We start from the raw sequence: 26,239 nt of genomic DNA on the forward strand, positions 1-26,239 counted from the left end.
CACTATGTCTGTGTTGAACACCATTCCAAGACTCTCTCTTTTCTCTGGAGACAAGGAATAGGTGACGTTTCAGTTCAGAACCTTTCTTCAGACTGAAAGACACCTCAAATTTTCTTGCCTCCAATGCCCTTCCCCTCCCCAGCTTTATCTTTCAGCCTGACGAAGGAGTTCGACCCGAAACGTCACCTATTCCTTTGCTCAACAGATGCTGCCTGACCCGCTGAGTTACTCCAGCACCGTGTCGATCTTTGGTACAAACCAGCACCTGCCGTTCCTTCCTACACCATCAGGTCATAAGGAATAGGAGTAGAATTCGGCCCATCAAGTCCACCCCACCATTCAATCACGGCTGATCTATCTCTCCCTCCTAACCCCATTCTCCTGCCTTCTCTTATCTGCTTGCACATAATCACATCGCTCCATTCCCTGCATCGCCATGTCTCTGAAATGCCACTGACTGACTCTAAATATCCAATAATGTTTAAACTGGAACTATTGCCAATGGTTCCTCATCTAAAACTGCAGTGATTTGTCTTTAACTTTATCCGCAGGCCCTGGCGAATTGTGGTCTGACTTGTGGGTGAGGGGGTGGTTTTGTTTTCTCTTTGCGTGCGTTTCCGTTAGAATGTGTCAACTGTGGTTCATAATTGCAATGATTCCGAGTTGATTCCTGCTAAACCTTCCTGTGTGAATTGCTCTTAGCTGCTCACCTCTGAACGAAATGATAGGAACAAAAGCCAGCAGGATCTCCAGACAAAGAACAAATCGCTGGAGAATGAGCTGCAGGACAGTCTGAGCCAAAACAACAGTACGTCATTTATTGCCAAAGTCTTTTGTTTCATCTACGTGGATATTCTTTGTTCCCAGGCCACTCGCATGATTAAGTTCATGCTCCCGTGTACAATTGCACCAAATCTTAAAATGCCTCTTTCAACATTTTTTATTGTACATCTGTTTTAGATTTTTTTTTTTTGTACATTTTTTTAATGAAGCTTTGATTGCATAATGCTGGAGTGACTCCGCAGGTCAGGCAGCATCTACAGAGGGAATGTATAGAAGACATTTCGGGTCGGGACCATTCAGACTAAGATACAGTGTGGAAACAGGCCCTTCGGCCCAACTTGCCCACACCGACCAACATGTCCCAGCTACACTAGTCCCACCTGCCTGCGCCTGGTCTCTCTCACTCCAAACCTGTCTTATCCATGTACCTGCCTAACTGTTTCTTAAATGTTGGGATAGTCCCAGCCTCAACTACTTCCTCTTGCAGCTTGTTCTATACACCCACCACCCTTTGTGTGAAAAAGTTACCCCTCAGATTCCTATTAAATATTTTCTCCTTCACCTTAAACTTATGTCCTCTGGTCCTTGATTCCCCAACTCTGGGCAAGAGACTCTGTGCATCTACCCGATCTATTCCTCTTATGATCTTATACACCTTTATATGATCACCCCTCATTCTGACCAAGGTCATGTCGGGGGGGGGGGGGGAGTTCCCCCCGCCGCAGGTACCATGTAATCCCGTGCTACCTGCTCCATGGTCGGATAGTCGGCGACTAAACAGTCTCCCTCACCTGGTTTGCCAAGTGAGGAGGGGGCTGTGGACCCCCAGCCGGACCAGAAACAATAGACAATAGGTGCAGGAGTAGGCCCTTCGAGCCTGCACCGCCATTCAATATGATCAAGGATGATCATCCCCAATCAGTAACCTGTTCCTGCCTTCTCCCCATATCGCCTGACTCTGCTATCTTTAAGAGCCTTATCTAGCTCTCTCTTGAAAGTATCCAGAGAACCGGCCTCCACCGCCCTCTGGGGCAGAGAATTCCACAGACTCACCACTCTCTGTGTGAAAAAGTGTTTCTTCATCTCCGTTCTAAATGCCTTACCCCTTATTCTTAAACTGTAGCCCCTGGTTCTGGATTCCCCCAACATCGGGAACATGTTTCCTGCCTCTAGCATGTCCAAACTCCTAATAATCTTATATGTTTCAATAAGATTCCCTCTCATCCTTCTAAACTCCAGAGTAAACAAGACCTGTCAAAGGGCGGATGAGCTCCTAGCGAGCCAAACGGCCATCCACAATTCAGTAGAAGTTGCGATCACTGTCGTACATAAGGCGCCGTGTGCCTGTTGATGTTTTCATCGATGATGATGATGATGATCATTCTCCTGCACTCCTAAGGAATAAAGCCCAGCCTCTCCCTCCAGCTCTGACCCTCTAGTCCTGGCAACATCCTCATATATTTTCTCTGTACCCTTTCCAGCTTGCCACATATTTCCTATAACATGGTGCCTAGAACTGAGCACAATATTTTAAATGCAGCCTCGCCAACGTCTTGTACCACTGCAACATGACCTCCCAACTTCTATACTCAATACTCTGGCTGATGAAGGCCAAAGTGCCAAAAGCCTCTTTGACCACCCGATCTACCTGCGACAAGCATCGCAGCTCCCAATCTACCCAAAGCATCGTCTGTCCGTTCCCTCCACAGATGCTGCCTGACATGCTGAGTTCCTCCAGCACTTTGTGTTTTACTCAGGATTCCAGCATCTAAAGTTCCTTCTCTCTAAACTTTAACTTCAAAAGCATGCTGCGAGTTGGAGAAAGCTGAGTAAAAGATTTGGTGTTGGGTATTAAAGCTGGTGCTGTTTGTTGTGAAGTGATGCGGCTTCTTCTACGTTGCAGTATTGCGGAGTGAAGTGCATGACCTGCGCATTGTGCTGCAGTCTGCTGACAAGGAGCTCCGAGCCGTGAAGGAGGAGTACCGTTCCTACAAGGCCCAGCACGATGCTGACCACTTCCACCTCTCAGACCAGTTTATAAAGGTTCAGCTGGAGCTGGATAAAATCAGGTGACGTTTATCACCTTCCTATTACCCATCTGTTGTGGTACTACGGGCCGTCAGGGTAGACAAGGCAGGCACTGCCAACCCTGACTAAAATTATAAAATGATAATGATTAAATAGAAATAGTAAAGGCATGGGAGAATTATGCCTACCTAAGAGATCGATCACTTAGGTAGGCATAATTCTCCGTGCCTTTCCTCCGCAGTAGATGTAACACGCGAAAGTATGTGCAGCTCACGTGCCGTCGAAGCTGCTTCAATGATAAAGGTCTATAAAGACAGCTGAAATTCTGCCTTTGCTCCGTGGATTGCGTGCGTGCACAGCAGCGTACTATGCATGCGCAGCGCAGGTTTCTTGGCGGGTTTTTCAAAAACAGGAAGGCAGATTACTATCTAAATGTCGTCAAGTTGGGAAAAGGGGAAGTACAGCGGGATCTGGGGGTCCTTGTTCATCAGTCTATGAAAGTAAGCATGCAGGTACAGCAGGCAGTGAAGAAAGCGAATGGCATGTTGGCCTTTATTACAAGAGGAGTCGTAAAAAGGAGCAAAGAGGTCCTTCTACATTTGTACAGAGCCCTAGTGAGACCACACCTGGAGTATTGTGTGCAGTTTTGGTTCCTTAATTTGAGGAAGGACATTCTTGCTATTGAGGGAGTGCAGCGTAGGTTTACAAGGTTAATTCCCGGGATGGCGGGACTGTCATATGCTGAGAGAATGGAGCGGCTGGGGAGTTTAGAAGGATGAGAGGGAATCTCATTGAAAAATATAATATTATTAAGGGTTTGAACACGCTAGAGGCAGGAAACATGTTCCCGATGTTGGGGGAAGACCAGAACCAGGGGCCACAGTTTAAGAATAAGGAGCAAGCCATTTAGAACGGAGACGAGGAAACACTTTTTCACACAGAGAGTTGTGAGTCTGTGGAATTCTCTGCCTCAGTTGTCATTCAATAAGATCACAACTGATTCAACTTGTCCCGATGTGCTCCCATTTTCCCCACCATCTCTCCACCTGCCGTCACCCTCCACCCCCCCCCCCCCCCACCCATTCAGTAATTCAGAATGGAGGAGATTTGGAAGCCTTGGGCAAATTGAATTGTTACTTTCTTTCTTTTTCTTTGAGCGTGAGAAATTCAATGTCCCGCTAGCCTTTTTACAAAATTTAGCGACTCAAAATGGGGGTGCGTCTTCGACGCAGGTGCGTCTTCATTGCTGGGAAATACGGTACTTTATTAAGAGATTATAGTTTTTGAAGACAAATTGCTTTATAAAAGTCGATTGACAGTTTACGGAGAGGAGAATAATCTGCGCATGCGCGGTTTAAGATTTTGTAAAAGCCGACTGACCGCCTACCCTGAGTAAATACTCACGGCACGTGCCTGTGTGGTGCAGACACAAAATGCTGGAGTAACTCAGCGGGTCAGGCAGCATCTCTGGAGAGAAGGAATGGGTGATGTTTCGGGTCGAGACACTTCTTTATACACATCTTGTTTCTCGTCCCTAACGTCACCCGTTCCTTCTCTCCTGAGATGCTGCCTGTCCTGCTGATATGCTCCAGCGTTTTGTGTCTATCTTTGGTCTATGTTCCTTCCTACACATCTGTCGGATTGTGGATTAAATAGCAAACTATTCTGAGACGAGTTGTGGACATTTAGTGGCCCAGCGCAGAACCAGGCCATTCGGCCCAAGATGCCCCACCCAAGCTGGTCCCATTTTGCCAACGTTTGGCTCCTATCCCTCTCAACCCTTCCTATCCATGTACATCAGGTTCAAGTTCACATTTATTGTCATTTGCACCAATTCAAGTTCAAGTGAGTTTATTGTCATGTGTCCCTGATAGGACAATGAAATTCTTGCTTTGCTTCAGCACACAGAACATAGTAGGCATTTACTACTAAACAGATCAGTGTCCATATACCATAATATAAATATATACACACATGAATAAATAAACTGATAAAGTGCAAATAACAGATAATGGGTTATTAATAATCAGAGTTTTGTCCGAGCCAGGTTTAATAGCCTGATGGCTGTGGGGAAGTAGCTATTCCTGAACCTGGTTGTTGCAGTCTTCAGGCTCCTGTACCTTCTACCTGAAGGTAGCAGGGAGATGAGTGTGTGGCCAGGATGGTGTGGGTCTTTGATGATACTGCCAGCCTTTTTGAGGCAGTGAATGCGATAAATCCCCTCAATGGAAGGAAGGTCCGAGCCGATGATGGACTGGGCAGTGTTTACTACTTTTTGTAGTCTTTCCCTCTCCAGGGCGCTCAAGTTGCCGAACCAAGCCACGATGCAACCGGTCAGCATGCTCTCTACTGTGCACCTGTAGAAGTTAGAGAGAGTCCTCCTTGACAAACCGACTCTCCGTAATCTTCTCAGGAAGTAGAGGCGGTGATGAGCTAACATGCAACCACACAAGTACAAATAACACAACACACAATAGAATTTAACCGAAACATCCACCACAGTGGAATCAACATTCCTCACTGTGCTGGAAGGTAATAAAGTTCAGTCATCTTCCTCCTTTGTTCACCCGTGATCGGGGCCTTGAATCCTCCGCAGTCGTACTGTACGGAGTTTGCACGTTCTCCCCGTGACCTGCGTGGGTTTCTTCCGGGTGCGCCGGTTTACTCCAACACTTCAAAGACTTACAGGTTTGTAGGTTAATTGGCTTCAGTAAAATTGTAAATTGTCCCGTGTGTGTGTGTGTGTGTGTACAGATGTTCAGACCCTCTCGTCGGGATGATCGAAACTCCGACGTATTGGAACACACATGTCCAAGTGTAAAGTTCTCCTTCAGAGCAGAAGTGGAGTAAGCAGCAGGTTTCCTTAACTTTATTGCGTCTTGTGCCACACAGATGGAAGGGTTCACCAGATGTCACCTCTATAGCTTCCGTGAACTCTGTATATGTTTATTGTAATTCCCTCTTTGCATTGAAATCTATAATAATCCCACGTGTTGTTGTCTTGCTGACTGGTTGCCCTGTTATTATTCCCACCTAATGGGGACTCCTCTCTGCTTCTCGTTGTTTCAAACCCAAGGTTGGAGCATGAAAGAATCCTGGAGCAGAAGCGCTCTCTCCAAGATACCAACGACAATCTCCTGGAGGTCATGAGATTCAAAGAGTATGAAGCTGACCAACTGCGTGAGCGCCTGGAACAGATGAAGGAGGAGGCAGAAACTCTGCAGTCTGAGATTAGTGTGAGTGAAAGATGACTGTTATTCCTGTGATAGACGCAATGCTGGAGTAACTCAGCGGGTCAGGCAGCATCTGTGGAGAACATGGATAGGTGACGTTTCACAGAGTGCTGGAGTTACTCAGCGGGTCAGGCAGCATCTGGAGAACATGGATAGGTGACGTTTCACAGAGTGCTGGAGTAACTCAGCGGTGACTCGAGTTTCTCGACACGCTGCTGTGCTGGCTGTTTCCAGCTTTTATGGATTTATTTGTTCCTGTCTCCAGAGATTTGTGGATTTCAATGTTTGATTGTAATATTTGGTTTAGAAAGTCACGTTAATTGTTGTGAGTTGTCCAGTAGACAAGTTCTTGCGTGGCCACCTTGATCCGCTGTGCTTGACAGCGCCCGTTCCATCCCGACTACGGGGACTGTCTGTGCGGAGTTTGCACGTTCTCCCCGTGACCTGCGTGGGTTTCCTCCGGGTGCTCCGGTTTACTCCCACACTTCAAAGACTTACAGGTTTGTCGGTTAATTGGCTTCAGTCAAATTGTAAATTGTCCCTAGTGTGTGTGTGTGTAGGATAGTGTTATTGTGCGGGGGATCGCTGGTCGTTGTGGACTTGTTGGGTCAAAGGGCCGGTTAAACGCTGTATCTCTAAACTAAACTAAACTATTGAAGCGTCTGAAGAAGGGTCTCTACCCGAAACGTCACCTATTCCTTCGCTCCATAGATGCTGCCTCACCCGCTGAGTTTCTCCAGCATTTTTGTCTACCATCGATTTTTCCAGCATCTGCAGTTCTTTCTTAAGCACTAAACTATTGAATTGGTTCATTGCACTTTATTTTTGTTGTTTTCTGACCGACAGCCCCTGTTTTGGGGCTAGGTTTTGGAGAATTGTCCATCCATATTATCTTGAACCTTGTGTCATAGGGACTGATGATGTAGAGTCGCTGTGGATAGAATTGAGGAATTGTAAAGGTAAGAAGACACTAATGGGAGTTATCCACAGGCCCCCAAATAGTAGCCTGGATATAGGGTGCAAGTTGCAGCAGGAGTTAAAACTGGCATGTAACAAAGGTAATCCCACTGTGGTATGGGAGATTTCAATATGCAGGTAGACTGGGAAAATCAGGTTGGTTCTTGACCATAAAGAAAGGGAGTTTGTAGAGTGCCTCCGAGATGGATTCTTAGAGCAGCTTGTAATGGAGCCTAGCAGGGAGAAGGCAATTCTGGATTTAGTGTTGTGTAATGACAATAAGGTAATGAACTGCTACGAGGTAGTGACCATAATATGATGTTTTAATCTGCAATTTGAGAGGGAGAAGGTTAAATCAGAAGTGTCAGTGTTGCAGTTGAACAAAGGGGACTATGAAGGCATGAGAGAGGAGCTGGACAAGGTCGACTGGAAAAGGATCCTAGCAGGAATGACGGTGGAACAGCGATGGCAGGTATTTCTGGGCATAATCCAGAAGATGCAGGATCATTTCATTCTAAAGAGGAAGAAAGATTCTAAGGGGAGTAGGAGGCAACCGTGGCTGACAAGGGAAGTTAGGGACGGTATAAAACTAAAAGAAAAGGTGAATAACATAGTAAAGAGTTGTGGGAAGCCAGAGGATTGGGAAACTTTCAAAGGACATCAGAAGGTAACAAAAATGGCAATACGGGGTGAGAAGATGAAGTACGAGGGTAAGCTGGACAAGAATATAAAGGAGGCGAGTAAAAGCTTCTTTAGGTATGTGAAGAGAAAAAGACTAGCAAAGACAAATGTGGGACTCTTGAAGGCAGAAACAGGTGGAATTATTATGGGGAACAAGGAAATGGCAGAAGAGTTGAACAGTTACTTTGTTTGGTTCTGTCTTTACTAAGGAAGACATAAACAATCTCCCAGATGTACTAGAGGACAGAGGATCTAGGGAGACAGAGGAACTGAAAGAAATTTGCATTAGGCGAGAAATAGTATTGTGTAGACTGAATGGACTGAAGGCTGATAAATCCCCAGGGCCTGATGGTCTGCATCCCAGGGTACTCAAGGAGATGGCTCTAGAAATTGTGGCTTCATTGGTGATCATTTTCCAATGTTCTATAGATTCAGGATCAGTTCCTGTGGATTGGAGGGTAGCTAATGTTATCCCACTTTTCAATAAAGGAGGGAGAGAGAAAATGGGGAATTATAGACCAGTTAGCCTGACATCGGTGGTGGGGAAGATGCTGGAGTCGATTGTTAAAGAAGTAATAACGGCGCCTTTGGATAGCAGTAAAAGGATTGGTCAAAGTCAGCGTGAATTTTTTTGAGGATGTGACTAATAAAATGGATGAAGGAAAGTCAGTGGATGTAGTGTACCTGGACTTTCAGAAAGCCTTTGATAAGGTCCCACACAGGAGATTAGTGGGCAAAATTAGAGCACATGGTATTGGGGGTTAGGTATTGACATGGATAGAGAATTGTTTGGCCGACAGGATACAAAGAATAGGAACAAACGGGTCCCTGTCAGAATGGCAGGCAGTGGCGAGTGGAGTGCCGCAACTATTTACAATATATATTAATGATTTAGATGATGGAATTGAAAGTAACATTAGCAAATTTGCAGATGACACAAAGATGGGTGGCAGTGTGAACTGCGAAGAGGATGCTAGGAGGTTGCAGGGTGACTTGGACAGGTTGAGTGAGTGGGCAGATGCAGGGCACATGAAGTTTAATGTAGATAAATGTGAGGTTATCCACTTTGGCGGCAAGAACAAGGAGGCAGATTAATATGTCAATGGTGTCAGATTAGGACAAAGGGAAGTGCAAGGAGACCTGGGTGTCCTTGTACACCAGTCACTGAAAGTCAGCATCTTTCGCTCCATAGATGCTGCCGTACCCGCTGTGTTCCTCCAGAACATTTGTCTACCTTCGATTTACCAGCAGCTGCAGTTCCTTCTTAAACACTGAAAGTAAGCATGCAGGTACAGCAGACTGAAGAAAGCTAATGGCATGTTGGCCTTCATAACAAGAGGAGTTGAGTATGGGCCCTGCAGGTGTACAGGGCCCTAGTGAGACCACACCTGGAGTATTGTGTGCAGTTTTAGTCTCCAAATTTGAGGAAGGACATCCTTGCTATTGAGGGAGTGCAGCGTAGGTTGACGAGGTTAATCCCTGGGATGGCGGGACTGTCATACGAGGAAAGAATGGAGAGACTGGACGTATTCTCTGGAATTTAGAAGGATGAGAGGATATCTTATAGAAACATATAAAAATAATAAAAGGAATGGACACTCTAGATGCAAGAACATTTTTCCCATTGTTGGGGGAGTCCAGAAGCAGGGGTCCTGGTCTAAGATTAAAGGGGCTGTCCCACTGCGGCGACCTAATCTGCTAGTTTAGAAGAGTTTGCCCTCCACTCAAACTCGCAGCAGGGTCAACACAAGGTCCTAGGAGGTCTTTGTAACTCTCCATCAATTTACAATATACATCAATGATTTGGATGAAGGGATTCAAAGTAACATGAGCAAATGTGCAGATGACACAAAGCTGGGTGGCAGTGTGAACTGTGAGGAGGATGCTATGAGAATGCAGGGTGACTTGGACAGGTTAGGGGAGTGGGCAGATGCATGGCAGATGAAGTTTAATGTGGATAAATGTGAGGTTATCCACTTTGGTATTAAAAACAGTAAGGCAGATTACTATCTAAATGGCGTCCAAGTTGGGAAAAGGGGAAGTACAACGAGATCTGGGGGTCCTTGTTCATCAGTCTATGAAAGTAAGCATGCAGGTACAGCAGGCAGTGAAGAAAGCGAATGGCATGTTGGCCTTTATAACAAGAGGAGTATAGGAGCAAAGAGATCCTTCTGCAGTTGTACAGAGCCCTAGTGAGACCACACCTGGAGTATTGTGTGCAGTTTTGGTCCACTCATTTGAGGAAGGACATTCTTGCTATTGAGGGAGTGCAGCGTAGGTTTACAAGGTTAATTCCCGGGATGGCGGGACTGTCAAATGCTGAGAGAATGGAGCGACTGGGCTTGTACACTCTGGAGTTTAGAAGGATGAGAGGGGATCTTATTATTGAAACATATAAGATTGCTAAGGGTTTGGACACGCTAGAGGTAGGAAACATGTTCCTGATGTTGGGGGAGTCCAGAACCAGGAGCTACAGTTTAAGAAAAAGAGGTAAGCCATTTAGAACGGAGACAAGGAAACACTTTTTCTCACAGAAAGTTGTGAGTCTGTGGAATTATCTGCCTCAGAGGGCGGTGGAGGCAGGTTATCTGGATGCTTTCAAGAGAGAGCTAGATAGGGCTCTTAAAAACAGCGGAGTCAGGGGATATGGGGAGAAGGCAGGAACAGGTACTGATTGGGGATGATCAGCCATGATCACATTGAATGGCGGTACTGGCTCGAATGGCCGACTCCTGCACCTATTGTCTATTGTCAGACTCTAACACATTGTGTTTGAAAGGTAAGTGCCATACTCAACAGGTTGATAGCTACTGGCATGTTAAAGTCGATGTTGATTTCAATCCTTGCCGATCAGGCCACAGCATCACCCCATGTTGGGACAATGCCCAACATCTATCTGCTCTTGGTAGTTCAGGCATATTCCCCCTGTGCACACACCTTTTTGTTTTAAAACTATAAGTTCTAGGAGCAGAATTAGGCCATTCGGCCCATCAAGTCCACTCCGCCATTCAATCAAGGCTGATCTCTCTTTGCCTGCCAACCCCATTCTCCTGCCTTTGCCACATAACCCCATGACACCCGTACTGATCAAATACTAATCCTTACTCTACCAAATGTTTCCTTTTCCCAAATGCGTTGTGAATCTTAATAATTTAAGAGATGCATCAAACGATACCTTTAGCACACTGAGCCGGTACCGACCGCCACCCATTGTCAAATGCTTCTTAAATGTCTCTTGTATTAAATATAGGCGCTGATGGAACCTCCTGAAGCTGAAAAACAACAAAGCCAAATGCTTGCTTCACAACTTCAACAAGACATCGAAAACAACTCCAAGTAAGTGTTTGTTGGTGATAAGACTCAGCGGGTCAGGCAGCATCTGTGGAGAACATGGATGGGTGACGTTTCACAGAGTGCTGGAGTAACTCAGCGGGTCAGGAGAGAGGGAATGGGTGACGTTTCGGGTTGAGACCCTTCTTCCCAAGCCCCCTGATTCGCGTAGCAAAATAGACAAGTTCCAGGTTGATTTTTCTTGGCATGTCAGACGCTGAGGGGAGACCTGATAGAAATATGTAATAAGAGGTACAGAGAGGGTAGACAGTCAGAACCTCTTCCCCCAGGGTGGACATTTCCAACAGTAGATGATCAGCCATGATCACATTGAATGGCGATGCTGGCTCGAAGGGCAGAATGACCTACTCCTGCGCCTATTGTCTATTGTCTATAGAGGGCACAACAATAAGGTGAGGAGGGGAAAGTTTAAAGGAGATGTGCGGGGCAAGTTGTTTTAAACAGTGGTGGTGGCGTGGAACGGGTGGTGGAGGCAGATATGATAGTAGTGTTTAAGAGGCTTTTGGAGAAGCGCAGGGAATGGAGGGATACGGATCACGTGCAGAGGCAATTAGTTTAACTTGGCATCATGTTCAGCACAGACATTGTGGGCCGAAGGGCCTGTTCCTGTGTTGTGCTGTTTTATGATAGCCTCAGTATGCCTTGTCTGAGCAGCCCGTCTGTTTGCTCGTTAGATTCACGAAACCGCGGGCAGTATTCCTGCTAATTAACCTGTGATTGTGGCTCTCCATGAAGCCCAGTAATTATTCAGTGTGCAATTGGCCACTCTGCCCTTCCATTCATGCTGTCAGCCGCCCGTCCCTGCCTTCCCTCTCAGCCATGTCGTCTGTTGGGTTACCGCTTAGTGGGAGAGAAGGAGGATTTAATACTTTATTGCATTAAAATCTACATAAAGGCACAGTTCGCTGACTGTAATATGCAGTGGTCTGTTTACAATGTATTATTATTGTATTGTAATTATTTTATGAGCCAAGTATGTAAAAACATACAAGGAATTTGATTTGCCATACAGCCATACTAAAAAAGCAACAAGAATCACAACTACATAAAAGTTAAAATAAACATCCACCACAGCGGCTACCCCACATTCCCCACTGGAAGACAATAAAGTCTTATCTTCTTTCCTCATTCTACCGCGGCCGGGGCAGTCGAACCATCCTCAGTCGGGGCGATCGAGGCTCCTGCGGTTGGAGCTCCCAAAGTCGATCCCCGACAGGGACCGCCAGCTCCACGATGTTAAGTCCGCAGGCTCCTGCGGTTGGGGCTCCCAAAGTCGATTCCCAGCAAAGGGATCGCCAGCTCCACGATGTCAGGCCACAGTGCGGACGGAGATACAATACGGGGGAAACTTCACATCTCCGTCAAGGTGAGAGATAAAAAGTTTCCCCCAACCCCACCCCCCTACAATACAAAACTAAAGATACACTTGTAGCGGACGCGGAGTTGTCCGTTAAAGAACGAGGCAGGCACGAAGTTTGTCCGAAATACTGGTTCTTTATTACTACACCAATTCTCCTCACTCACCAACCCTGTGCAGGCACGATTAACCCTTAAATACTCTCCACGGGCACCCGTGACCAAACTGTGACCCCTATCTCTCGTCACCGGGACACGTGGACCCCCCCCCCCCCCACCAAAGAGCCGAAGGTTATGTACAGTGCGTGGCCCATCACCCAGTGCCGCCACACACTAAAACATACATTTAACAACAGACTCTAAACAACAAAAGATGAAAAAGGACGAGACAGGCCGTTGGCGAGGCTGCCAGCAAATGGCACTTTTGTTGGTATTATACGTCAAATGGTATTTGAATAACTTTAACCAGGCTATAATGTATTATAATAAAGGGAATTAATTACTTTTAAATTATTTAAAACCGCCTGAGCTGTGGTTTTTAATACTGAGCCATGAATGTTCCTTGATACAGGGAGCTTCTGAAGGCTTTGAATGAGAAAGAACTTCTAAAGAGAGAAACCTCGGAGTTGTTGTTGAAGTCCGAGAAGCAGGTACGTGAGTCTAAGCGTGGCTGTTTAACTCGAAGATAGACGTAAAATGCTGGAGTAACTCAGCGGGACAGGCAGAAGGGTCTCGACCTGAAACATCACCCATTCCTTCTCTCCGGAGATGCTGCCAGTCCCGCTGAGTTACTCCATTATTTTGTGTCTTATCGTCGATTTGAACCAGCATATGCAGTTTCTTCCTACACATTATGCCTGTTTAACTGTTTACTTGTCCCCTGCTCTTGGCTTCTGTTGTTTTGTTCCTGTTCCACCGTTAAATGCGTAAATCCCACTTCACCCTGGGTTGCTTTACTTCACATTGGTACCTTGTCCGTTTCTCAAACAGCTTCTGCAATACGAATGAGATCAATTCATCGACTGGGATGTAAGCTGGAACTTTGTACATTTACAGGATTTATTCTGCGCTGGATAAGTTTAGTTTAGAGGTACAGTGCGGAAACAGGCCCTTCGGCCCACCGAGTCCGTGCCGACCAGCGATCCCCGCACACTAACACTATCCTACACACACTGGGGACAATTTGCCATTTTGAAATGAAATGAAATACGTTTATTGTCATTGCACAACAACTGTACAACAAAATTCCATTGCATCTCCTTCGGTGTGTACATAGAAGACACAGGATAAAAATTAAAAAAGAACAAAACACAGCAGCCATTGACTCGCATATCAGTAAAGATCAGTAAAGAAAATAGTAAATAGGTATTAAACATATTTTAAAAGAATATTGCGCATTATCTTGCACCCCGAATTATATTGTGCTTCCCCAGTGTTCTCTTTGTTAGAGTTAAGTTATTTTATCGCACATGGGTAGAAACTATTTTTTAGTCTACCGGTGCGAGCCTTCATAGACCTGTATCGCCTCCCAGAGGGTAGCAGAGTGAAAAGGTGATTGGCAGGGTGGGATGTGTCCTGCTTGATGTTTGTGGCCCGGCGCAAGCATCGGGCCCTGTATATGTCATCCAGGGAGGGCAGTTGAGCGTTTGTGATGCTCTGTGCAGTTTTAATAACTCTCTGCAGCGCCCTCCTCTCAGCCACAGTGCAGCTAGCAAACCACACCAGGATGCCATAGGAGAGGATACTTTCCACGGCGCACTGGTAGAAGGACAGCAGCAGCGGCTGTGAGACGTTTGCTCTCCGCAGAGACCTCAGGAAATACAGCCGCTGCTGTGACTTCTTCACGAGAGTGACGGTGTTCATTTGCCATTTGAGGGCCTGGGAGATGTATATTCCCAGGAACTTAAAGTCAGTGACTCTCTCCACCATGTCTCCTTTGATGTAGAGAGGAGCAGGTTCCTCTCTCCTCCTCCTGAAGTCAATAACCAGTTCTTTTGTTTTGGTTGGGTTGAGTACCAGGTTGTTTTTAGTGCACCAGACAGTCAGTTTTTGGACTTCATCTCTGTAGGCAGACTCGTCGTTGTTATTTATCAGCCCCACCACAGTCGTGTCATCTGCAAACTTGATGATCCGGTTTGTGCTGTGTATTGGTGTGCAGTCATGGGTGTATATTGTGTATAAGGTAGGACAACCTTGTGGCGCTCCTGTGCTGAGCGTCAGGACTGGGGAGTGATTGGACCCCATCCTGACAGTGTGTGGATGATCTGTTAAGAAGTCCTTGATCCATCTGCATGTGTTGGCATTAACACCCAGGTCAGACAATTTGTCCACCATTCTGCTGGGGATGATGATATTGAATGCAGAACTAAAATCTACAAACAACATTCTCACATATGAGCCAGGGCGCTCCAGCTGTGACAGTGCAGAGTGTAGAGCTATGTTGATGGCATCCTCTGTTGACCTATTAGCTCTATATGCAAACTGATGCTGATCCAGGGTGGGTGGGAGTGAGGATTTAATGTGGGCCAGGACCAGCCTCTCAAAGCACTTCATCACAGTTGAAGTGAGAGCAACAGGTCGGTAGTCGTTCAAGCTGGTGAAGCCCGGGAACAGTGGGCTAAAGGTACAGTGCTTTAGTAAAGGTACAGTGAGCCAAGGGTACAGTGGGTTAAAAGTACAGTGCTTTAGTAAAGGTACAGTGAGCTAAGGGTACAGTGGGCTAAAGGTACAGTGCTTTTTGTTTATATAATAAAGGTACAGTTTAAAGGTCAAGAGGGAGCAGCTGTTGTGAGTCAGATACCTGTTGATTTCTCCCAGCAGTTTCTATTGTATTATACTGGTATCGGATCCAGGGTAAGGCGGGAGAATGACAGCCAGAGCAGTGTACTGTTCTGGATGTCAGATGTGCGAGGTCATGGTGTCGGATGGCCCTCCAGACGTCCACATCTGCACCAGGTGCAGCGAGATGGGGCTCCTAAGGGACCGTATTAGGATCCTGGAGCAGCAGCTCAATGACCTCTGTCTGGTCAGGGAGAGTGAGGAGGTCATAGGGAGGTGGTCACTCCAAAACCACGGGAGAGAGACATGTGGGTCACGCTAAAGAAGGGGCAGAGGCAGGGACGAGTGAGTACTCCAATGTCGGTACACCTTGCAAATAAGTACTCCTGTTTGAGTACGGATGGGGGTGACAGCCTGCCCGGGGGTAGCGACAGCGGACGGGCCTCCAGCACAGAGACCGGCCCTGTTGCTCCGAAAGGTAGGGAAAAAAAGAAGAGGGCAATAGTAATTGGGGACTCTATTGTTAGGGGGTCGGATAGGCGATTCTGTGGACGCAGTCGGGAGACCAGGATGGTGGTCTGCCTCCCTGGTGCCAAGGTCTCGGACGTGTCTCAACGCGTCCAAGATATCCTGAAATCAGAGGGAGAGGAGCCTGAGGTTGTGGTACATATAGGTACCAATGACATAGGTAAAAAAAGGGAAGAAGTCCTGAAGGGAGGATTTAGGGAGTTGGGAGGAGAGTTAAGGAAAAGGACCAAAAAGGTAACAATCTCAGGATTACTGCCTGTGCCACGCGACAGTGAGAGTAGGAATGGAGCGAGGTGGAGGATAAATGCGTGGCTGAAAGACTGGTGCAGAGGGCAGGGATTCAAGTTTCTGGATCATTGGGACTTCTTTTGGGGAAGGTGGGACCTGTACAGAAAGGATGGGTTGCACTTGAACCCGAGGGGGACCAATATCCTGGTGGGGAAATTTGCAAAGGCTACTGGGGAGACTTTAAACTAGAATGGTTGGGGCGAGGGACTCAAATAGAGAAAGCTAGTAGACAGAATGGGAGGCAGGAAGCAGAAAAGGGAAGCACTCGGACACAAGAGGAGAAAGAAGAAAAAGGAAATAAACAGAGAATAAGAGGCGGGGGGTTTCTTAAATGTGCATATTTTAATGCTAGGAACATTGTAAGAAAGGTGGATGAGCTTAGAGTCTGGATTGACACCTGGAAGTATGATGTTGTGGCGATCAGTGAAACATGGTTGCAGGAGGGCTGTGATTGGAAACTAAATATTCCAGGATTTCGTTGCTTCAGGTGTGATAGAATTGGAGGGGCAAGAGGTGGAGGTGTTGCATTGCTAGTCAGGGAAGATATTACAGCAGTGCTTTGGCAGGATAGATTGGAGGGCTCATCTAGGGAGGCTATTTGGGTGGAACTGAGAAGTGGGAAAGGTGTAGCAACACTTATAGGGGTGTATTATAGACCGCCAAATGGGGATCGAAAATTGGAAGAGCAAATATGTAAGGAGATAGCAGATATTAGTAGTAAGCACAAGGTAGTGATTGTGGGAGATTTCAAATTTCCACACATAGACTGGGAAACACATTCTGTAAATGGGCTGGATGGTTTGGAGTTTGTAAAATCTGTGCAGGATAGTTTTTTGCAGCAATACATAGAGGTACTTCCTAGAGGAGGGGCAGTGCTGGACCTCCTGTTAGGAAATGAGACGGGACAGGTGGCGGAGGTATGCGTTGGGGAGCACTTCGGGTCCAGTGATCACAATACCATTAGTTTCAATATAATTATGGAGAGGGTCAGAACTGGACCTAGGGTTGAGATTTTTGATTGGAGAAAGGCTAACTTTGATGAGATGCGAAATGATTTAAAAGGAATAAATTGGGACATTTTGTTTTATGGGAAAGATGTAGAAGAGAAATGGTGGACATTTAAAGGGGAAATTTTAAGAGTACAGAATTTTTATGTTCCTGTTCGGTTGAAAGGAAACAGTAAAAATTGGAAAGAGCCATGGTTTTCAAGGGAAATTGGACATCTTGTTCGGAAAAAGAGGGAGATCTACAATAATTATAGGCAGCATGGAGTAAATGAGGTGCTTGAGGAGTATAAGGAATGCAAAAAGAATCTTAAGAAAGAAATTAGAAAAGCTAAAAGAAGATATGAGGTTGCTTTGGCAAGTAAGGTAAAAGTAAATCCAAAGGGTTTCTACCGCTATATTAATAGCAAAAGGATAACGAGGGATAAAATTGGTCCATTGTAGAGACAGAGTGGACAGCTATCTGCAGAGCCAAAAGAAATGGGGAAGATATTGAACAATTTCTTTTCTTCGGTATTCACCAAGGAGAAGGATATTGAATTATGTGAGGTAAGGGAAACTAGTAGAGTAGCTATGGATACTATGAGTTTCAAAGTAAAAGAAGTACTGACACTTTTGAAAAATATAAAAGTGGATAAGTCTCCAGGTCCAGACAGGATATTCCCTAGGACATTGAGAGAAGTTAGTGTAGAAATAGCCGGGTCTATGACAGAAATATTTCAAATGTCATTAGAAACGGGAATAGTCCCCGAGGATTGGCGTACTGCGCATGTTGTTCCATTGTTTAAAAAGGGTTCTAAGAGTAAATCTAGCAATTATAGACCTGTTAGTTTGACTTCAGTGGTGGGCAAATTAATGGAAAAGATACTTAGAGATAATATATATAAGCATCTGGATAAACAGGGTCTGATTAGGAACAGTCAACATGGATTTGTGCCTGGAAGGTCATGTTTGACTAATCTTCTTGAATTTTTTGAACAGGTTACTAGGGAAATTGACGAGGGTAAAGCAGTGGATGTTGTCTATATGGACTTTAGTAAGGCCTTTGACAAGGTTCCTCATGGAAGGTTGGTTAAGAAGGTTCAACTGTTGGGTATAAATGCAGGAGTAGCAAGATGGATTCAACAGTGGCTGAATGGGAGACGCCAGAGGGTAATGGTGGATGGCTGTTTGTCGGGTTGGAGGCAGGTGACTAGTGGGGTGCCTCAGGGATCTGTGTTGGGTCCTTTGTTGTTTGTCATGTACATCAATGATCTGGATGAAGGTGTGGTAAATTGGATTAGTAAGTATGCAGATGATAAGGGAATGGAGGGTTATGGTATGAGTGCAGGCAGGTGGGTCTAAGGAAAAAAAGTTGTTCGGCACGGACTTGTAGGGCCGAGATGGCCTGTTTCCGTGCTGTAATTGTTATATGGTTATATGGTTATAACAAGATAGGGGGTGTTGTGGTTAATGAAGAGGATTTCCAAAGTCTACAGAGTGATTTAGGCCATTTGGAAGAATGGGCTGAAAGATGGCAGATGGAGTTTAATGCTGATAAATGTGAGGTGCTACACCTTGGCAGGACAAATCAAAATAGGACGTACATGGTAAATGGTAGGGAATTGAAGAATGCAGTTGAACAGAGGGATCTGGGAATAACCGTGCATAGTTCCTTGAAGGTGGAATCTCATATAGACAGGGTGGTAAAGAAAGCTTTTGGTATGCTAGCCTTTATAAATCAGAGCATTGAGTATAGAAGCTGGGATGTAATGTTAAAATTGTACAAGGCATTGGTGAGACCAAATCTGGAGTATGGTGTACAATTTTGGTCGCCCAATTATAGGAAGGATGTCAACAAAATAGAGAGAGTACAGAGGAGATTTACTAGAATGTTGCCTGGGTTTCAACAACTAAGTTACAGAGAAAGGTTGAATAAGTTAGGTCTTTATTCTCTGGAGCGCAGAAGGTTAAGGGGGGACTTGATAGAGGTCTTTAAAATGATGAGAGGGATAGACAGAGTTGATGTGGACAAGCTTTTTCCTTTGAGAATAGGGAAGATTCAAACAAGAGGACATGACTTCAGAATTAAGGGACAGAAGTTTAGGGGTAACATGAGGGGGAACTTCTTTACTCAGAGAGTGGTAGCGGTGTGGAATGAGCTTCCAGTGGAAGTGGTGGAGGCAGGTTCGTTGGTATCATTTAAAAATAAATTGGCTAGGCATATGGATGAGAAGGGAATGGAGGGTTATGGTATGAGTGTAGGCAGGTGGGACTAAGGGAAAATAATTGTTCGGCACGGACTTGTAGGGCCGAGATGGCCTGTTTCCGTGCTGTAATTGTTATATGGTTAACCTACAAACCTGTCCGTCTTTGAAGTGTGGGAGGAAAGCGGAGCATCCGGAGGAAACCCAGGCAGGTCATGGTGAGAACGTACAAACTCCGTACAGACAGCACCCGTAGTCTGGATGGAACCCGGGTCTCTGGCGCTGTGAGGCAGCAACTCTACCCGTTGCGCCACCATTCCGCCCCTAAATAAGATAAATTGACAATATGACAATTAGAATCTTGAATTTATTGAACACAATTGCACAAAAGCTGAGATCCTGGGAGTACAAAGTATTAACCTGGCGTGGGTTCTTGCTGATTATTATTGATGAATAACGTTGACATTCTGCTCTTTAAGGCACTGGAGCTGAAGCGGATGGAGCAGAGCCTGGCTGATGCAAAACTGTCTCTGTGTGATGTGGAGAAGAAGCACAACGCTGATCAGGTGTGAGAGTTGGAACTTAAAACCAGTTGTTCAGTGGATATTTATTGTCACATATGCAATTAAACATTTCACAGTGAAAATCATATTGCATATAATGCCAGCGCCGGCATGTTTGGTGCCATTTTATTGCGTTCCCGATCTACCCCGTCGCCCACGACCCGCTCTTGTGTCCCGGGGGGGGCAACCTCCTGCAGACTGCCTTAAAGGCACTGGAGACGTTACCTGCAGTTGTTGATTATTGCAGGACAACATGAACATGGGAGAGTATCTGGGGCTTAATACAATACAATACAATACAATACAATACAATACAATACAATCAGTTTTATTCGTCACTTGCACATAAAGTGCAAGTGAAATTCTCCAGGATCTGGATCTGGAGGTAGCACGCTGGAAGGCTCTAGGTCGAGCATCACTCAGCACTATATCCACCAGGGACAATACTGGAAGGTGGACAATTTTATACTGGACAATTTTTACATTTATCAAGCCAATTAACCTCGAGTAGAGTCGCAGGAGCTTCACGTCTGAAGAGGTGTCCCCACCCAAAACCACATCTGAGTTCCTCCGGCACTTTGTGTTTTTGGGCAGAGTTTTAGAACTGGTTTAAGCCCCTGTTTTTTGCTCCAGAGAGACTCTGACGGAGCTCTGTATAATTTGGGTGAGATTTCTCTGCTCTTACAAACCCTCTCTCAATAAAGTCCACCGCATTCAACAGAGACCAGCGGACTGTGTGTCTGTGTGTGGGGTGTGTGTGTGTCCCTCGTTGCTTGCTGGGACCCGCACGTTAACCTTCAGTGGGTGAGAAATGTCATCCCTGGCTCCTCCAACTCTCCCGCATTGTGAATATTTGACATATTGTCTTATTCCAAATTGAAGATTTAGCTGCATCTTAACCAGAATCAACCTGTTTCTTTTAGGATGTGGTGAGGGAACTGAAGAGTCAAATACAAGAAATGAGAAACACTTGCAGTCAAAAATCTGAGAATGTTTCTGCTTTGACTCAAGAACTGGAGGCTATCAAAGTGAGTTAAATGTTACAGACAATAGCTCAGCGTGTCTATTGCCTTATCTGTTGTAACAACGTCAATCTGGAGTTTAATGGCTTGTCTGGCGTACCATTGCCCACTTGAGGTGAGCCTAAGCTCAGGCTTGATGTGACTCGGGGCAGTTCCAAAAGTACTGACAGTCTCTCCTGCCTCTTCAGTTGCAGTACAGTGCTGCAGTGGCTGTGAAGGAGGACAATAAAGCCATGCTTGAAAGCAAGGAGCAAGAGGTCATGGAGATGAGAGCGGCCGTGGATAGAATGAAACAATCTTGTAATGTTCAGGTGAGGCCAAATATCACAATCGTATAGTTATTCCGTGCCTAAAGATGCGGCTCGGTCTAACCTGTTCATGCCCAAACTGTCGACTTAAGCTCGTCCATATTTGGCCCTTGTATCACTAAATAGTTCCTGTCTGAATGTCGTTCAAATGTTCACAAATTGTTGGAGCAGAATTAGGCCATTCGGCCCATCAAGTCTACTCTGCCATTCAATCATGGCTGATCTATCTCTCCCTCCTAACCCCATTCTCCTACCTTCTCCCCATTACCCCCGACACCCGCACTAATCAAGAATCTATCTATCTCTGCCTTAAAAATATCCATTGACTGGCCTCCACAGTCTTCTGTGGCAAAGAATTCCACAGATTCATCACCCTCTGACTAAAGAAATTCTTCAGGAAGGAACATCCTTTAATTGTGGCCTCTAGTCCTAGACTCTCCCACTAGGAAGGATGTCAACAAAATAGAGAGAGTACAGAGGAGATTTACGAGAATGTTGCCTGGGTTTCAGCAACTAAGTTACAGAGAAAGGTTGAACAAGTTAGGGCTTTATTCTTTGGAGCGCAGAAGGTTAAGGGGGGACTTGATAGAGGTCTTTAAAATGATGAGAGGGATAGACAGAGTTGACGTGGATAAGCTTTTCCCACTGAGAGTAGGGAAGATTCAAACAAGGGGACATGACTTGAGAATTAAGGGACTGAAGTTTAGGGGTAACATGAGGGGGAACTTCTTTACTCAGAGAGTGGTAGCTGTGTGGAATGAGCTTCCAGTGAAGGTGGTGGAGGCAGGTTCGTTTTTGTCATTTAAAAATAAATTGGATAGTTATATGGACGGGAAAGGAATGGAGGATTATGGTCTGAGAGCAGGTATATGGGACAAGGGGAGAATACGTGTTCGGCACGGACTAGAAGGGTAGAGATGGCCTGTTTCTGTGCTGTAATTGTTATATGGTTATAGTGGAAACATCCTCTCCACATTAACTCTATCCAGGCCTTTCACTATTTTGTACGTTTCAATGAGGTATCCCCTCATCCTCCCAAACTCCAGCGAGTACAGGCCCAGTGCCGACAGACGCTCATCATACGTTAACCCAGTCATTCCCTGCAGCTTGATCAATGTCCCACCACTCTGTTAAAGTTGCCCCTCAATTACCTTTGAAATGTTTTCCCTGCGCCCTCTGTTTCTGGCCGTGCCGGCAGCGTCGATGCCGCAGGGCGGTAACGTTTGATTCGTTCTCTGGCCTTGCCGGAGGTGTCGGTGCTGCCCCGCACAGGGCGGTAATGTTTGAATCGTTCCGTGTGCGGTGTCCTCACGCCTTGTCTCTGACGTTCAGTTGGAGATGTTGTACGAAGACCTCACCAACACCTCCCAGCATCTGGAGCAGCAAACAGAACATTCGAGAGAAATGGCCGCTAAATTACAGCTGATGCAGGAGGAAGCCGAGAACAACGTGAAAACCATGGAGCATCTCCACAGCCAGGTAACGAAACGTCAAAGCTGCTGCTCTGGTTAAACGCGGCGGGACCCTGGCTAATTAGTTCTTGCTCGTCCAGCAGCAGTCAATACAGCTTTATTTGTCACATGCAACTAACCACACAGTCAGATTATTACATGCTGGCACCGCCATTATTGCAGCCGACCTTGAGGACGCTGGAGGCATGACCCCAGTTCAGCCTCCACCATTGCTCTTCGCATCCATCTTCTCCAGCTCCCTCCCGGTTACTCCATCTGCCAAGCCTTTAGGCGGGTTCCCCGTCCCACTGACCCCGAGCTATCGGGCGGACTCTATCGAGTGTGGTCTCTACATAGTTTGTATGTTCTCCCCGTGACCTGCGTGGGTTTTCTCCGGGTGCTCCGGTTTCCTCCCACATTCCACACATGTACAGGTTTGCAGGTTAAATGGCTTTGCTATCAATTATAAATCACAATGCCTTTGAAACGCCACTATCATATCTGCAGTTGCAGATTAAGTTTCTTGTATTTGTTATTACGTAAAATTTAATTATACTGTTTTTAAGTTATTTGCCTTTACCAATATGATTGTGGTATTTACAGCTTCAGACAAAAGATGGTGAAATTCGAGCTTTGAAATGTGAATCTGAAGGGAATGGTCAGCAGGGTGAATCCTTGAGACAAACCCCTACCAACACGCGGGTAAGTCCACAGATGCTGCCTGATCCGCTGAGTTACTCCAGCACTCTGTGAAACGTCACCTATCCATGTTCTCCACAGATGCTGCCTGACTCACTGAGTTACTCCAGCATTCTGTGAAACTCCAGCGTCATCTTTGATCGCTCTTTACTGGGGACACGCCATGGGGGGGGGAGGGGGCCGTGAGGGACGATGGGAGAACAAAGGGTGAACCAGTGTGGGGGAGGGGGCACTCTAGTTTAGAATCCTCTGCCCTGGGGATAAGTGTGTTTGTGTGTTGGCTAATTTGTTCCGGTGAAGGGCTGTGTACACGGAGGCCAGACAATAGTCGCTTGTCTTTTCCTTACTGTTTTCATTTTTAATTTCAAGTTTCTGTGTACCTTGTGTGTTGTGACTGTCGGCAGAACAATTTCCCTCCGGGGATGAATCAAGTTTTATGGTTTGGTATCGTCATCCAGACATTCATAAACCTCCCCTCTCCAAAGCCTCCATGCCCCTCATGTAATGAGGCGACCAGAACTACATGCAATACTCCAGACGTGGCCCGTCTAAAGTCCAATAAAGCTGCATCATGAGCAACTGGTATTTGATATTTCCCCCCTGGGAAAAGGTTCTGACTGCACCCTCTCTGTGCCTCTCATAATGTATACACTTCTATCCGGTCTGCTGTTTGTACACGAGTGTTAGTGCATCTAAACCCTTTTGTGGGATTGTGGGGGTGTTGATATTTGGTATTTTCTACGTTCTCCTTGCTTGTATCGGTAGTTAGTGGTCTCATCACTGCTGCAGTTTCACCTGTCTAAATGCCAACCATTCCTGCCACCCTTCAAGTAGATTCATAAACCATAACACCAGTTACCTGTGCCCATGAGCTTTATTGGAACCACATTAATGATTGTTTCGCTTGCTTCCCTGCAGACCCCGCGTTCACTCAAGTCTCCCGTCTATCCGCTCTGGACCCCCGAGCTGCGGCAGAGGCCGGGAGAGGGGACGGCGTTCCACGCCAGCGTCGAGGTGTTGGAGGAGATGGAGCGGGAGCGGACCACCAGGAACAAACAGGTTCTACAACTACAGGTGGTGCACAGGAGTCTCGATGGCTTTTCATGTTCAATGACTGTCCAGCAACACAACACCTAGGTTCTACACTATTTCAATTCTAAACCTGCCAGTGGTTTTTATTTGTCATCGTCATACTGCATGGAACAGGCCCTTTGGCCCATCTTGCCCACACCGACCAACATGCCTCATCCACACTAGTCATGGAGTGATACAGCATGGAAACAGGCCCTTCAGCCCAACTTGCCAACATGCCCCATCAACACTGGTTCCACCTGCCCGTATTTGGCCCATATCCATCTAAACCTGTCCGATCCATGTCTCTGTCCAAATGTATTTTAAAAGTTGTTTTGGTGCCTGTGTCAATGACCTCCATTTGCAGTTTGTTCCATATACCCCCCAGTCCCTTTGTGGAAAAGTTCCCCTTCAGGTTATACACAGCGTGTGGAAACAGGCCCTTCAGCCCATCATGCCCACACCGACCAACATGTCCCATCTACACTAGTCCCACCTGCCCGCGTTTGGTCCATATCCCTCTAAACCTGACCTATCCAAGTACCTGTCTAACTGTTGCAATACTACCTATCTCAACTACCTCCTCCGGCAACTCGTTCCATACACCCACCATCCTTTGTGTTACCCCTCTGGTTCCTATTAAATCTTTGCCCCTCACCTTAAACCTTTGTCTTCAGGTTCTAGACTTCCCTTACTCTGGGCGAGAGACTCTATGCGTTTACCCAATGAAATCCTCTCATGATTTTGTACACCTTTATAAGATTACCCATAAATGAATCAATAGATTAATTAGTTAATTTATCAAAGGATAATGGCATTTGACAAATCTTTTGGAATATTTAGAGTTTACAGGCAGCAATATAACAAATGGAAGCTAGTAGAAAGTTGTTGATATAGAAACATAGAAAATAGGTGCAGGAATAGGTCATTCGGCCCTTCGAGCCTGCACCGCCATTCAATATGATCATGGCTGATATCCCATCCCTGCCTTCTCTCCATACCCCCTGATCCCTTTAGCCACAAGGGCCACATCTAACTCCCTCTTAAATATAGCCAATGAACTGGCCTCAACTACCTTCTGTGGCAGAGAATTCCACAGATTCACCACTCTGTGTAAAAAATGATTTTCTCATCTCGGTCCTAAAAGACTTCCCTCTTATCCTTAAACTGTGACCCCTAGTTCTGGACTTCCCTAACATCGGGAATAATCTTCCTGCATCTAGCCTGTCCAACCCCTTAAGAATTTTGTACGTTTCTATAAGATCCCCCCCTCAATCTTCTAAATTCTAGCGTGTACAAGCCGAGTGTACAAGCGTGTACAAGCCAATATGATTGCACAACCGAGGTTATTCAGCAAAATCTGTGAAGAAAGTAATCATATTGAAGATTGTTTGGCCAGCAGACTCTGACTGGAGATAGACACAGAAAGCTGGAGTAACTCAGTGGGTCAGGCAGCATTTGGAGACAAGGAATAGGTGATGTTTCAGGTAGTGACCCTTGTTTGGACTGAGTTGACCAGAAACATCACCTCTTCCCTTTTTCCAGAGATGCTGCCTGTCTCACTGAGTTACTCCAGCATGTTGTGTCTTTCTTTTGTGTAAACCAGCATCTGCAGTTCCTTCCCACACTACCATTGGAGTGCCAGATGAATCAAAGGCGTAAATTAGAATTTTATTCACTAAATTTCCGTACTGTTATTCAAAATATGGCAAAATGAACATGTACAAAACGGTATGTTTTGTCTCAAAATTAAATAACCCAATATCATGAATCTTCCGTGCAGAGTGATAAGTCTGCGGAAGATGATGTATTTTGTGTTGTGGCAGCCTGGAAAATCAGCTTTGCTTTCCCATGCAAGCCCTTCTGAAGTGTGAGGTTTTTAAGCTCTTTAAAAATATCATTGAGAAACGTGCATTGCTTGAATATTAATGTTTTTTTATCTCTCCACGGTG

The 26,239-nt window shown here is 45.8% G+C and overlaps 1 protein-coding gene across 2 annotated transcripts in view; it reads left to right on the forward strand.

The window, feature by feature from the left end:
- Window positions 1–26,239, forward strand: part of kif15 (kinesin family member 15) — a 92,463-nt gene that overhangs the window by 53,072 nt on the left and 13,152 nt on the right. For both annotated transcript variants that reach the window (XM_033015096.1, XM_033015106.1), the window contains 11 exons: window positions 703–808; window positions 2,687–2,852; window positions 5,888–6,047; window positions 10,933–11,018; window positions 12,961–13,039; window positions 19,653–19,739; window positions 20,660–20,764; window positions 20,947–21,069; window positions 22,399–22,545; window positions 23,121–23,219; window positions 24,135–24,290. In XM_033015096.1, coding sequence (XP_032870987.1) covers window positions 703–808; window positions 2,687–2,852; window positions 5,888–6,047; window positions 10,933–11,018; window positions 12,961–13,039; window positions 19,653–19,739; window positions 20,660–20,764; window positions 20,947–21,069; window positions 22,399–22,545; window positions 23,121–23,219; window positions 24,135–24,290 — 1,314 coding nt within the window. The remainder of the gene's footprint in view (window positions 1–702; window positions 809–2,686; window positions 2,853–5,887; window positions 6,048–10,932; window positions 11,019–12,960; window positions 13,040–19,652; window positions 19,740–20,659; window positions 20,765–20,946; window positions 21,070–22,398; window positions 22,546–23,120; window positions 23,220–24,134; window positions 24,291–26,239) is intronic.

This window comes from Amblyraja radiata, chromosome 2, assembly GCF_010909765.2.
Source record: "Amblyraja radiata isolate CabotCenter1 chromosome 2, sAmbRad1.1.pri, whole genome shotgun sequence".
Lineage (NCBI taxonomy): Eukaryota > Metazoa > Chordata > Chondrichthyes > Rajiformes > Rajidae > Amblyraja > Amblyraja radiata.